The 13,549-nt window shown below is 39.0% G+C and overlaps 1 protein-coding gene across 2 annotated transcripts in view; it reads left to right on the plus strand.

Moving 5' to 3' along the window:
• The window catches only part of Nyap2 (neuronal tyrosine-phosphorylated phosphoinositide-3-kinase adaptor 2), a 248,610-nt gene that overhangs the window by 108,754 nt on the left and 126,307 nt on the right, over positions 1–13,549 (plus strand). For both annotated transcript variants that reach the window (XM_041650503.1, XM_041650505.1), the window contains exon 4: positions 1,751–2,052. In XM_041650503.1, the coding sequence (XP_041506437.1) occupies positions 1,751–2,052 (302 nt within the window). The remainder of the gene's footprint in view (positions 1–1,750; positions 2,053–13,549) is intronic.

The following is a 13,549-nucleotide window of genomic DNA, read 5'->3' on the forward strand; positions in this document are numbered from 1 at the left end:
TATTTATATCATGATTCATAACAGTAGCAAAATTACAGTTATGAAGTAGCAATGAGAATAATTTTATGGTTGGGGTCACCATATGAGGAACTGTACTAAAGGGTCACAGCATGAAGAAGGGTAAGGACCACTGCCCTGGTTGAAGATGGAAAACTTAAAGTTCTCAATATCGTTCCTATTGGAATTTGTTTTTCAAAAATTGATTTATTCATTTGTTTACATTATTTATTGGGGTTTGAAGTTGAAGTTTCATGTAAAAGAAGCGCTCTACTGTAGAGATACACTCCCCAGCCTGAAATCTTAAATTTATGATGAATATCATAACGGTATGAAAGACACAATAATAGAATTCAAATCTTACTTTAAGTTGCATCAAAAATCAAGATAAAATCAAAGTTTACTATTTCTAAATAATTCTGTATACTAGAATGGCAGATTCAACAGGCTGAGTTTCTCTTCATAAGTTCACATGTTTCAGTGAAATACAAATACTACATACATGATTTTCTTTTAGCTGTTCCTTTTAGTGGATGAGTTTGGTAGATATAGAAAGCTCCAGGAAACTCTCTCCTCTAAAAATCCACATACATATTCATGGTGTTTTCTTCATAAAGAGTCACCATTGTGTATAGTATAAATACCCTAAGAAGTATTTCCTTTGTAGTTAACTGAACTTCAAACTACATTTTACTAAATCTTTATATTTTCCCTAGTGAAACCTAAAACATATTAAATTTGAAAAGTCTTTACATCCTCAATACTTAGGATGTAGAGCCACATCAGAATGAAGTCTTTTTATACTTCCTTAAATGCTTCTTCTCTGTGAGGTGGGGCTTGCTGCTTGTTGGTACCACATTTTTTACATCATGAGATGGGGGATGTTTCTAGAAAACAAAGGACAGACAGTTCAGTCCTCAGTTTGGAAGTTGTTTCCTCATCCCTTCTTCTACTACCCTTGTTCGTTCTCCTGTCTTCCTCTATCCAACTGTCTTCCCGTCTCCCTCCTTAGATGTGTCTTTCCTTCTTCCGCCCTCCTTCCTTTTTCCTCCTGCACTCCCTTCCTCCCATCTTGCTCTATCTTCGGGTTTCATTTCTAGTCTTTTCCCTTCTTCCACTCTGCTTTCCTTTGTTCCTCTCTCCCCTGTTCTCTCTTCCTTCCTGCAGCATTATTGATCCTCCCTGTCTTTGCCTTTGTTTTTTTTTTATTCTCTCTTTCCAGTCCTTAATAACAGAACCTTTCCTGCTCATGTTTATTCCATTTTTCTCAACATATTAAGCAGACAATTTAGGGATGGTTTTGATGAAAAGAATGGTGACCATTCACTCAACAGGAACTGGTCTAGGGAATATTGTCACCAATTTTTTTGTCTACTGTTCATGCCATGAGACAAGGTTCAACTTCAAGTTCTTAAAAAAAATGAGTGGCTGAAGATAAAATCTGTTATGTAGGATTTTCTCCCACAGGATAGTAAGTCCATCGGGAAGTGAAGGTGTCTGTAGATGCACGCTAAACTTTCTGATTCTAATCAAACTGTTTTGGCTTTACTTTCAGAATTTGACTTAAAAGTATAGACTGTTTTCATGTCAATTAAGACTGGTTAAGCGTCAACCCCTTGTTAAATGATGTACTTCTTCACCAGTGAGAATGTTCACCTCTGAAAATTCTGGTAAAAAGGCTAGTGGTGTCTGTGCTTTCAAGTATTTCCTGGCTGCTTTTTCCCTCACAAGTGGTCTCTGGTTTTTCTTACAGCATAGGGGGAGAAGTAGGGCGAGGCCAGGACGCCAGCTACGCGGGCAAGCATTTCCGCATGGGGTTCATGACGATGCCTGCTCCACAGGACAGACTCCCACATCCCTGCTCCAGCGGATTCACTGTGAGATCTCAGTCCCTGCACTCCGTCGGAGGCACCGAGGACGACAGTAGCTGTGGATCCCGGAGACAGCCACCTCCCAAGCCCAAGCGAGACCCCAGCACCAAGCTTAGCACTTCATCGGAGACAGTCAACAGCACTGCAGCCAGTAAAAGTGGGAGACCTCTGGAGAGGCCAGAAGGTAAACTCACCACGCCCACTTCCCAGTCATCTCCAAGGGCTTCAGCTTCTGGGAACCTGTTTCCTTCTCCTGAGTCCCAGGAAAGAAACATTAAGGGTTGGCGGCATTATGGTGTAGTGTCAAATGACACCTGATCGTACTTAACAAGCTCAATGAGAAACCCAGATAGTTCAGGTGATACAGTTCAGTAGCGGAGGGCTTGCAGTTGCATGGGTAGGGCACCAAATTCAGTCCTCAGTTAAAAACAAAATAAAAATGGACAAGGTAATGAGTCGTCACTATGGCCCCTTTAAGGCTTTCAATCATTCAAAAATTAGTTTTGCCTAGATGTATATCTACTTTTTATATTTTCTTACTTGTATTAGTTTGCTATTTACATAGTTAAAAGACATGCTGGGTGATTTTTGGAATATTTTATGGTGGAGATTTTAATGTGGGAAATATATGAGGTAAAATTTATGATGATACTTTTTAGAAATAACCAATTTTTACATCATTTCCTTCCTTGTGTATAAGTAGCAGCTAAGTAGTTCACTCTCTGCTTTGTAAATCTTATTTCTTCCTTTATAGTAATTTTTCCCTCAGCTATGAGATACACAAATCAAACATAGCCACTGTGGATATATGAATACAAATTTGGCCTAATATCTCACAAATCCGTTAGTTCTTCTTGAATAAGGAAGCCAGTGGCTTACTTGAGCATTTCCCCAAAGCTTCTTGGTTGAAGTGGCTTACAAGGTGAGGTTTGACACAGCTGTCAAACTGCCTTTGGCTGGCTGGTTTACGAAGAGTGGCAATTCATTTCTCCTGCTCTGCTTAAAAGCTCAGGAGCCAATATGATCTTTTATTATTATTATTATTCTAATTTCTTACTTTTATTGGTTTCACTGTTTTATTTGTTTATGTTTATGTATTTTTAATAAATAGTTTTTTATTATTAATTATTTATTAAAGATTTCTGCCTCCTCCCTGCCACCGCCTCCCATTTCCCTCCCCCTCCCCCGATCAAGTCTCCCTCCCTCGTCAGCCCAAAGAGCAATCAGGGTTCCCTGACCTGTGGGAAGTCCAAGGACCACCCACCTCCTTCCAGGTCTAGTAAGGTGAGCATCCAAACTGCCTAGGCTCCCACAAAGCCAGTACCTGCAGTAGGATCAAAAACCTATTGCCATTGTTCTTGAGTTCTCAGTAGTCCTTATTGTCCGCTATGTTCAGCGAGTCCGGTTTTATCCCATGCTTTTTCAGACCCAGGCCAGCTGGCCTTGATGAGTTCCCGATAGAATATCCCCATTGTCTCAGTGTGTGGGTGCACCCCTTGCGGTCCTGAGTTCCTTGTTCGTGCAAGACCAGGTGAACGTTCCAATGTGATCTTGAAATAGAGCTCCCCTCAAGGCTTTGGAATCGTGTCCTTGGATATTTTTGCCTTGTATGACGTGGCACTGAGTCTAAGAATATTAAATAATCTTGTCTATGAAAGCTCTGACCTTGGAGCCTTGTTACCTTCCCAAGTCACCATGTTACCTCCCCAAAACCATCATACTGAACTTATGTTTTTAACACATTAATTTTGGGGAACACAGCATTGCGCCCCTTGCTTCAAACTATTTGAGAGTTTGTGTGTCAGCTGTGAGGCATGCTTCAAGGTCTCCAATGCAGCCAGTGGTAAGTCAACAGCAGACATTTGCCTAGCCCTGTGGTCTTTCTTCTACCCTGCCCATGCCTGAGTTTGTAGCTTCCCTGAACAGCAGAGTACCACATTTTAGGTCTGTTTGTAATGAGAGGAAACTGTGGCATCTTATTTTCATCTGATAATTCTTTGCCACATGAGACTTCCAGTTCTTCCCAAAGGTTCTGGCATGTCTCTTGGCCCAGGAGCTCACATGCGGTCTGAGAGATAAGATACCTGTGGGTAGCATGTCATCTTTTCCTCCACTCTGTTCACAGCTTTCTCCTTCTGGCTGCCCAAACATAATCTCAGTGAATTGTTAAATCGTGTAGACCAATGCCTGGAAAAAGAATCCTTTAATTTTAAAAAAGACGGTTTCCCTCTTTAATATAATATTCTGTTTGTTCACTCCTAGAGTTTGTATCCCTTTTCTCATGATTCTGAGCAAGAAGTGTGTCCCGCACCTTGTGCACAGCATGTTTATGCTTTTAGAAGCAACAGATGTTTAGTTTCTTTATTAATACGAGCTGGGGGATGGGACTTTTACAAATTTTAAACATTGTCCCTAAGTTTCATCAAATATTTAATCACAGTGTCTTTCATTTCTCTTTATTCTGTGTGATCCTATGTCTACATTCAACTATCCTGTTTTTCTACTTTTATAACTACATAATCGATTATACTAGGTTGCTTGCCAAAGAAAATTAAAGAGTCAAGACAAGAATCTCTGAGTGACAAGGCCTAAACATAGTCCAGAGTTATTCAAAAAATTAAATAAGGTGTACATGATGGGGCATGTGCACTCATAGCATTTTGGAGACTTAGACGGGGAGACCACAAGTTCAAGCCAAGCCTTGAAAATAGAAAATTCCAAGACAATTTAGGCTGCAGAGATGGAAAGGGCTGTGCCACACATTCATGTGTGCCACACATCCAACTACAAAAGGACCGCAGTACACATACATCGGAGAAGCCCTGCTAAGAGACGGGGAAGGTGGCATACACAGAGTAAAACTAGGAGCACAGTCGTGAGCACCTGCTCTTTGAAGCAATACCTGTATGACTGTCAATCACCTTGAAATGGAACACATCTACATCCACTTGGAACGCATTGAATGACCAGATCCTGAAAACCAACATTCTCTCTCAGGTAGCTTCACTGACTAAGCATCAAGGGTTCCTCAGGGATAGTTATCAAACAGAGAATAGCCCATTAGCAACTGTTTTTGTTTCTTAAGGCAGACATGAGAAAGTGACTCGGTTTCTCTGGTAAGGACTTAAGTTAGAAAGTTAGACATAAAAGTTACTTGAGGGGGTCTGTGACTTACAGACCACTAAGCCCAAATTCAATATTTCTCTTCAGAAAGGATCTCTCAGGATGGACTGGAAAACCCTCAGCTGTGTGGGTGATGATGCTTTAAATCCAATAAATGGCAAAACAGCATTTGCTATGCAAATTTACCTTTCTCTTTGGAGCTCATAAGAAAGGAACAATTGCAAAGCCATATGCACCCAATGGTCTTCTATAAGTTAATAGAATAGTAAGGGCAGGGTTGAATCAGGGCCAAGTTGAGAGATGGAAGGAAAACTCTTGAGTCCAAGAGCGTGTGCACATATATCCATACTCAAATTTCACATTATTTATATATGTAGGCTGATATTTTATGAATCCTCAGTTCTTAATTATCAGGATCTCATTGGGGCTTTTTGTAGAGCCCATGTTTTCTTTACCAACTCTGTGTTGTCAACATTCTAACAGAAGAAAATGTGACTTTTATACATCTTAGCCTGTCTTTTCTTCTTACCTGAAATGTCAGCAAAATCACAATATTGATTCAGGGGCCTTAGAATGATTTCCATGGTAACCAGCTGCTATTTAAAGAGAGGATTATGATTTCCTTGTGAATAAAAGTAAAAGGAAGTGGACTCAAGCAAAAATAGCTCTTCAGAATTAAGAAAAGGAATGAAATTTGAACACACAAAAATCACAGAATGCAAAGAGTAAGCTTTGGTATTTAAATGTTGTTCTATCACATTCAAATATACATTAGCCATTTGAGAAGGCTCTTCTACCATCGTAATCCCTCTAGAAGTTTTCCACTGTCTACCATAAACTGGCAATTATCCAACTACAAATATTTATATGGTTGGGGTTTTTGTTTGTTTGCTTGCTTGCTTGCTTGTTTTTGTCTCTGGGGAGTTTGTTTTTGTCACGGAATAAAAGAAAAAGAGTTCTCTAGGAAGAACAACAGGTCATATGAGCTGCTTCTTGTGAGTCATTCAACCAAAGAAGCAGCAATTCAGTTTCCCCCTCTGTCATTATCCTGTCTTTAGAGAACAAACTCCTCTTTAAATACAGTAAGAGAAACACTGCCTGGAAACAGTCAAGAGATTGCTCACAGAATCAAGAGGCAAGTGCCAAACAAGATTTCTTTTTGCAAACTTTGAGATAACATCTATGGTACCTAAATATAAATGGTAACTTTCCTCCCTCATAGCTTTATGATGACTTGACGTGTCAATGTTAGTGGTGTATATGATGAAAATAAATTGCTAAAGGAATATAAGCTTAATACAATATTAAATGTCATTAATAATTTTTCCATCACAGATATCCGAAACAACTATGGAAGGGAAAGACAGGATGCATTCCCTGGAGATGAGGATGGTTGTGAGTGAATTTGTGGGTGCAAGAAACTAAACCTGGCTTCTCAGAAAGAGCAGCACATGCTCTTAAACACTGAGCCATATCTCCAGCCCAGAGTTAATGTTTTCACCATGAAAAGCTATGTTAAGTCATCCAAATCAGTCATTTCAATTTAGCTATCATACAATATATTCATATTAAAAATCTGCACAGTAAGATGACAAAGTGGAAATCTTTTTATTCATTCAATTTTCATTTTATGAGTATAAGTTTTTGCCTGCCTGTATGTGTGTATAGCATGTGCATGCCCAGTGCCATAGAGATCAGAAGACAGCACTGGATTACTCGGACCTAGAGCTATAGACACTCATGAGTTGCCATGTGGATGCTGGGAAGAAACCTGGAGCTTTTGCAAGAGCAACCAGTACTCCTAACTACTGATTCATCCCTCCAATCCCAGGCCTAAAATAATTTGAATGTTAAAATAATAATAATAAAAATAATATATATATATATGTATATATATATATGGATGATAATCTACTTGTAATACTCAGATATTAATATACATCCCCCAGGACTATTTCTTTACAAAACAATGAGAAACTATTTTTTTGAATTATTATAATCATACCAGTTTCTAATGCCCTCTTTCAGAAATGATTAGTGGAATTTAATTTAATTTATTTAATTTTTGTCAATGTCTAATATAACCTGAGCAGGCCTAGAGCTCCCTTTGTAACCACAGCTACATCTGGAATTAAAGGCATAGGCTTCTATACCCAGTGTGGAATTATTATTATTTTTTTGACCCACACATGGCAATGGGAATACTTTCTGCGATGTTTGTAAGTTATCTCTAATGATCTGGAAGGTATCACTGATTCAGAATCAATGAGTAAGAACTTCTGTGTCGTAAAAACCAAAACAAGATGCTTCATTTAGGCTGTCAGAGAAGGAACAGTAGACTCTGTCATAATGTTATTTTTTTAACACCTTCACGTATTCAGTAAAGACTTTGAGTATGTCTATTATGTTGTATTTGGGATTTCACTAACAAAAGTAATCCTGTTACTTGTAATCAACCTTGCGTATAATTCTTCATCTTAGTCTCTTTGACCTGATTCAGATCACAGAGCAAGCAATGATTTAAGGAAGGATTCTGGATACTAGAAAACCTGCCTTGACAGCCGTAGAAGTTATTTATTTTTCTATGCAGTTAATTGTTTATCTAAGAAAGAAAGTATCTCACATTTTAATCCATGTGTTTGTTTTCTTTAGCTGCTGGCAATTTCAAGATCCCTGTTTCTGAGCAGGCAGGCTAGCCTTTTGGTTTCTAAATGTCCCCAGGGTTCTGATTTGTAACAGGGTGAGTTAAGAAATAATATTGATTTAAAAAAAAAAGAAGAAGAACAGACAAATCTGTGTCTTGTTAGTTAGCCACAGAAAAGCAGGTATCCTGCAAACCTGTTGGCAGAAAGCATGAGGTGGATTCATTCAAGGAGCGCTGGGCTCGTGTATAGCACATCTTATATGCTCCATATCCTTGTGTCCCCTCTTTCCTCAGAGTAAGCTTGTTCATACAAAGTCTTCTTGGGCTTTCCCTGTAAATGGAGACAGTGATTTAGTTTCCCGGTCGACTAGACCCAAACAATCACACAGAAACTTTATTAATTACAACACTGTTTGGCAAAAGACTCAGGTATATTACTAGCTAGCTCTTATATCTTAAATTAACCCGTTTTTATTATTTTATATTTTACCACGAGGCTCATGGTTTGTTACCTCACATCTTGCTCTTTGGGCAGCTGTACAGCGTCTCTCTGATTCCACCTTTTTTTCTCTTTGCTTGAATTTCCCACCTTGTTATATTCTGTCCCACCATAGGCCAAAAGAGCTTATTTATTAAACAATAATAATAAAACATATTCCCAGCATATAGAGGGGAATCCCACATCATTTCCCAATGAAGATTTCAGAGGAAATGAGATAGACTCAGAAAATATGGAAGATTAAGTCTTCAGAGTATCTGCTGAGCCTTGTCTGAATTTACAGGTGTTTTTCCTCCCAACTTAATATCTTCCCATCCATTTATCTACTACCTACCTGCCTGCCTGCCTACCTACCTACCTACCTACCTATATATCCTTCATTAGGGAGTGGGTTAGCCAAAACTAAAAATGTGTGTAAAAGCCCATAGAATTCCCAAGAGTGTTTGCTCCTGTAAAGGATACAGCTGTGACTTGATAAAGTTCTTGGGATGAGTGACACTGACCTTCTTACTGTCTTTTTGCTCATAATGAGAGGCCCCTGTTCTTCGCAGCATGCTTCTAAGAAGTGTACTAAGTCCCACTTAGCTTTTAGTAATAAAGCAGAAAGAAACCTGTAGAGAACTCTCCATCCTGTTAGCATAAGACGGTTCTTCATGAAAGGTCTTGCTTCCCAGTTTTCTTTTTCCAGGTTGCCAGAATTACAAGCTTATTGGTTTCCTGGAGTAAAAGCCATCTGTCAGTCAGGCCCTGTTCAGATGGAGATGGGACTGTACAACTACTCTGTGTGATTGCTCTCTAAATGAACCCCAAGGCTCATGAATGAAACCGTTTGTAAGTCAAATCCTTGTGCATTGTGTGTTTCTCTCTGTTCTTGGATGCCTGGGGCTCTAACACAAAACACTAGCTGCTTTATTAATGGTCTACTCCACTATCTTCTACTGAGTATGCCACTGACAACATTTCCCAGTGCCCAGACTCATAGAAGAGTTCGTGATCTGTGCTCTTGACACAAATAGCTTCTTCTTCCATGTGTCAACAAGCTCAAATGATGAGAGTCTATTGTGATGAGGGGATGGATTTTTAAGGATTTTCTATTGCTGGGAACAAATCACCCAAATATCATGGCTTAATAAAGCACAGTGTTATTACTTCGCATTATACATTAGACAAATCTGCTCAGGGTCCCTCAGTGCTGTCATTAAGTATACCAACATGATTAGGGGTTTCATCTTAGGCTTAGGATTCCTGCTAAAGTTTATATTACAAATTATATTGATGCAATTTTAAAACATGCAGTCACTTGCATGTTCAAGAGAACAGACAAATCCAAACCAGCTGATTCCTTTTTGTCAGAGACACCTGATATTTTTTGTTTTTAAGTTTATGTATTGTGGTGTGTGCATGTATAATGTGCTATGTGTGTGCGTGTGTTTCTGGTTTTCTCCTTATTTGAGGAAGAATCTCTTCTGTTTCCCAGGTTATCTGACCTATGTCCTTCTAAGATTTCCATGTCTGTCTAACCGCCTCACAAAGGAGTAGGCAGATTACAAACACATGCCACTGCACTGGGTTTTATGCAGACTCTGAGGATCTAAATTTAGGTCATCGCACCTTAATTTCATCCCCAAGACCTGGCTCTTTGGAAGATCTCACCTGAATAGTAGAGGCGCATCTAGATTTATTCAAGGCTGGTTAAATCAGTCCACTTGTTGAAAACCTTTGCTACAAGTGAAAAATCAATTTGTTGATTTGCATATCCTGTAGCTTAATCATAGGCATAAAGTACCATCACAGTCACAGTCCAGGTTCTTCTTAGAGAGGAAATCATACAAGGTGTATGCCCCTGAGGGTGGGAATCTTGAGAGGTGGCAGGGAACCCTGAGAGCTCAGTGATGCAGGGGACAGTAGATGTGTTTTGCAGGGTATATTAGATGTGTATTACATGGGATATTAGATGTGCATTACAGGGAATAGTAAATGTGTATTGCTTTCACACATAATGTCCAATTATTGGATACTAAAAGTCAATATTTGGAAAGTAGATTTGAAGACAATAAATAAACCACAAGTCTACAGAATGGCCATAGAAGTTAAAGGGTTGCTGAGAAAATTCCTTCCTTTTATCCATATAATACACAGCATCTATCTGGCAAAACAACTGGAACTCCCACTGCTGACATCGCTAATCTGTAAAATCTCTTGAGCAAGTATATTACCTGACCAAATAGTCATTTCCCACTAAAAACTAAACACACCAGATGGCTACAGACCAGGTAAGGCTGACCCAGCATCACCTTTAAATGCAGGAACTGTCTTCCCTACTGCTTTGGTCCATGGGTTACTCCATACTACTGAATTTTGGAACTGCGTCTTGTAAGCAATGCTCTGTGACGTCTGATCTATGTGTGACTGCCAATAGCACCTTGATAATTATGAAAGTTTGTGATCTTGTTATATGACTTTTCAATTGCAATGATTGCACCATTTTTCTTAATTTTTGACAATTACTTACATATGTAGAATGTGCTATGATCATGCTTATCCCCATTACCCACTATTATCTCTCTCCAAATATCAGTTCTCAATCAGGGCTAAATGAAGATCAGACCCATGCAGCATGAAGTGAATGGAGAGGGCTCTAACTCTCCTCATGGTCTCTGTATTTTTCTGACTTGGATAACACTTTACATCTTCTTTGCATTTACATGAAAGCAAATGAGTTGTTAATTAATATCATTTTCATAAGAAAAGTGGAGGGATGATGGTAATTACTTCCTGCCTTCCACTGAGATCCACTTCTTTACCCCATCATCTCTGCAAAACCATCACTTTCCCTCTACTCCTTCAGATTTCCGTGTGGTGCCTGGGTCTTAAGAGGAACTGAAACCACTTTTGTAATAGGAACAGCCACTCTGTAGTAGTGTGGAGTGGCGGGCTGTGTCCCGCCCGGCTCCCAGCCGCCTGGCTAGCTTATGCCAAGAAATAATTACACGGAAACTGTATTCTTTTAAACACCGCTTGGCCCATTAGTTTTAGCCTCTTATTGGCTAACTGTCACATCTTCCTTTAACCCATTTTTAATAATCTGTGTAGCCCCACGAGGTGTGGCTTACCAGGGAAGATCTTAACCTGTGTCTGTGTCGGGTGGGAGAATCATGGCGACTGACTGACTCGGCTTCTTTCTCCCAGCATTCTTTCTGTCTACTCCTCCTTCCTAATTTTCAGTCCTACTAAATGGCCGAGGCAGTTTCTTTATTAACCAATGAAATCAACACAAAACAGAAGACTCTCCCACATCAAACCACCATTGTTAGAAGCTGGTTTTTGAGTCTGCTAGTGCCCTCAATCTTGTGTCTATAGTCTACAGTAATGAGATGGAATCTTTCTAATGGTTGGGAATGCATTTCTCCTCCAACTCTTTGGGACTGGGCTGACTTATTAACCAGGAGGTCTCTGCTAACTGTGATGCTATATCTCTTCCTTCTTCCTTGCTCAGATGACTATGAAAAGACTTTCTGTGTATGCTTACTCCAAGCTCTTACCTGTTATATCACTATATCCAAATTCCTGCTCCACAATATTGCCTTCATTGTGCTTTCTCAGTGGTGATCCTCCATCTGTACGCTTTGCTATTTCCCTTTAGCTTTGGAGATTGTAATTCACCATTCACCCAACCACATTTCTCCATGGTACTTCATTCATGGTCTTATACTGGCTTCTTCCTATTGCTGTTGTCTCAGACCATTTTAAAAATATTATCTCTTCTTGAGGTTAAATAGTTAAATCATTTTGCCTTTCTCTTTCCTTACTCCAAACTGTACCATATACCTTTCCTACTCTCTTTCAAATTCATGGTTTCTTTTTTCATTAATTATCATTGTGTGTGTGTGTGTGTGTGTGTGTGTGATAGAGAGAGAGTGTGTGTGTTTGTGTTACACTGAGGCTCTTTTGTCCTCTTTGCCCCCCCCATTCCTCGTTCTAATTGTGTTGAATGCATAAGCCATGAATTACACTTGCCCTCCAGATGCTTTACTGAATATCCATACGCATCTCTTTAGAGGTACCATCAAGGATTCCTACTGCCCATGACTACACTGACCCCAAGATTTTTTCCATGTTGTTCATCTTGATGCTCAAGTGATAAAGCTTTATTAGATTGTTCTGTTTGCCTCAACCCTGACGTTTGTCTGGCCTCTGTCTGAGTCTCATCATCCCCATTCACTTACATCTCTACTAATCTCTGGTTGCCACCATTTTCACAGGGACATTTGTAGGGCAGACTGTCTTCCCACAGTCTGACCCTCTTAAGTGAACCCTCCTTGCTTTTTCCAGGCATCCCTTGCTTGACATGCAATTCCCATGATGTTATTAGATCATGTCACTGTGCTCTTCACCCAGAGGTGAAATTAAAAGCATGGACCTTTGTAATCTGATTCCAGTGTACCTTCAAAACATAATCATGATGCTCACAGCAGATGTAAAATATGGGCTTCTCTAGATAAGCCAATTCTACTCCTACGTTACTTATGAGGAAAATTTTCCCTTTTTAGAGATTTTTTTTAAATAAATTACTCTGTATGGGAAATTTTTATTTCCACAATGTCTAAATCCAACTCCTACTTTCTCTGTAATGATTTATATAGGATTTTTTTTTCTGTGATTAAACTCTATTTTGTGTATTTTTCCATTGGATTTAATATTCAGTTTATTTAAAATATTTTATTACCTTTTATAGTCTATTGAGTGTAAACAGCCTATAGAGCCTGAGTTCCTGTTTCTTTCTCTTTGCATCTTTCATGCCCGCCACACAGTATGGCTTCACAGAGAATTCCGATGGTATTATTTCTTGATTCTTTTCAGTTTCACAAATACCTCTTCCAGGAGATTAACTTTTCTGAAGAATAAAGCCTTTTCTCAGGCATCTTTACTACAGAATGAAGGCCAAGCACTTAAGGTACACAGAGGACAGGCATGGTGAAGAAAGGCACAGGAATCCTGATCTTCTGACAGCTAGTTTGCTGTGCCTCCATCAGTTTCTTGCCCCAGCTTTGTTTATGAAGTACTAACCATTCAGAATGATTTAAAAGAGGAGACTGTTTTGCTCATTCTTATGTTTATATAGACCTTTGTATTTCTTGGGTGTTTTAAATCTCGATTAAACACAAATTCAAGATGGGCAGCAAGAAATGATCCAATTGACAAACTATAATATGTTATTTCACCCTGTACGTGCTAATTTAACTGAATAATACAAATCAAAAAATTTTAAACTTGTACCATTACAATCTCGAAAAAGAAAAGTGTGTTTCTCAATTAACATGCAACACAGAATTGATATTTCTTTCCCTTAGATGCCAATATTAATTTTTGTAACTTATATTTCAGAGTTTTAATGAGTTATTTTAGCTCCATTAC

Source organism: Microtus oregoni, unplaced genomic scaffold (assembly GCF_018167655.1).
Source record: "Microtus oregoni isolate MIOR12 unplaced genomic scaffold, Mior012 000004F_ref0000308, whole genome shotgun sequence".
Lineage (NCBI taxonomy): Eukaryota > Metazoa > Chordata > Mammalia > Rodentia > Cricetidae > Microtus > Microtus oregoni.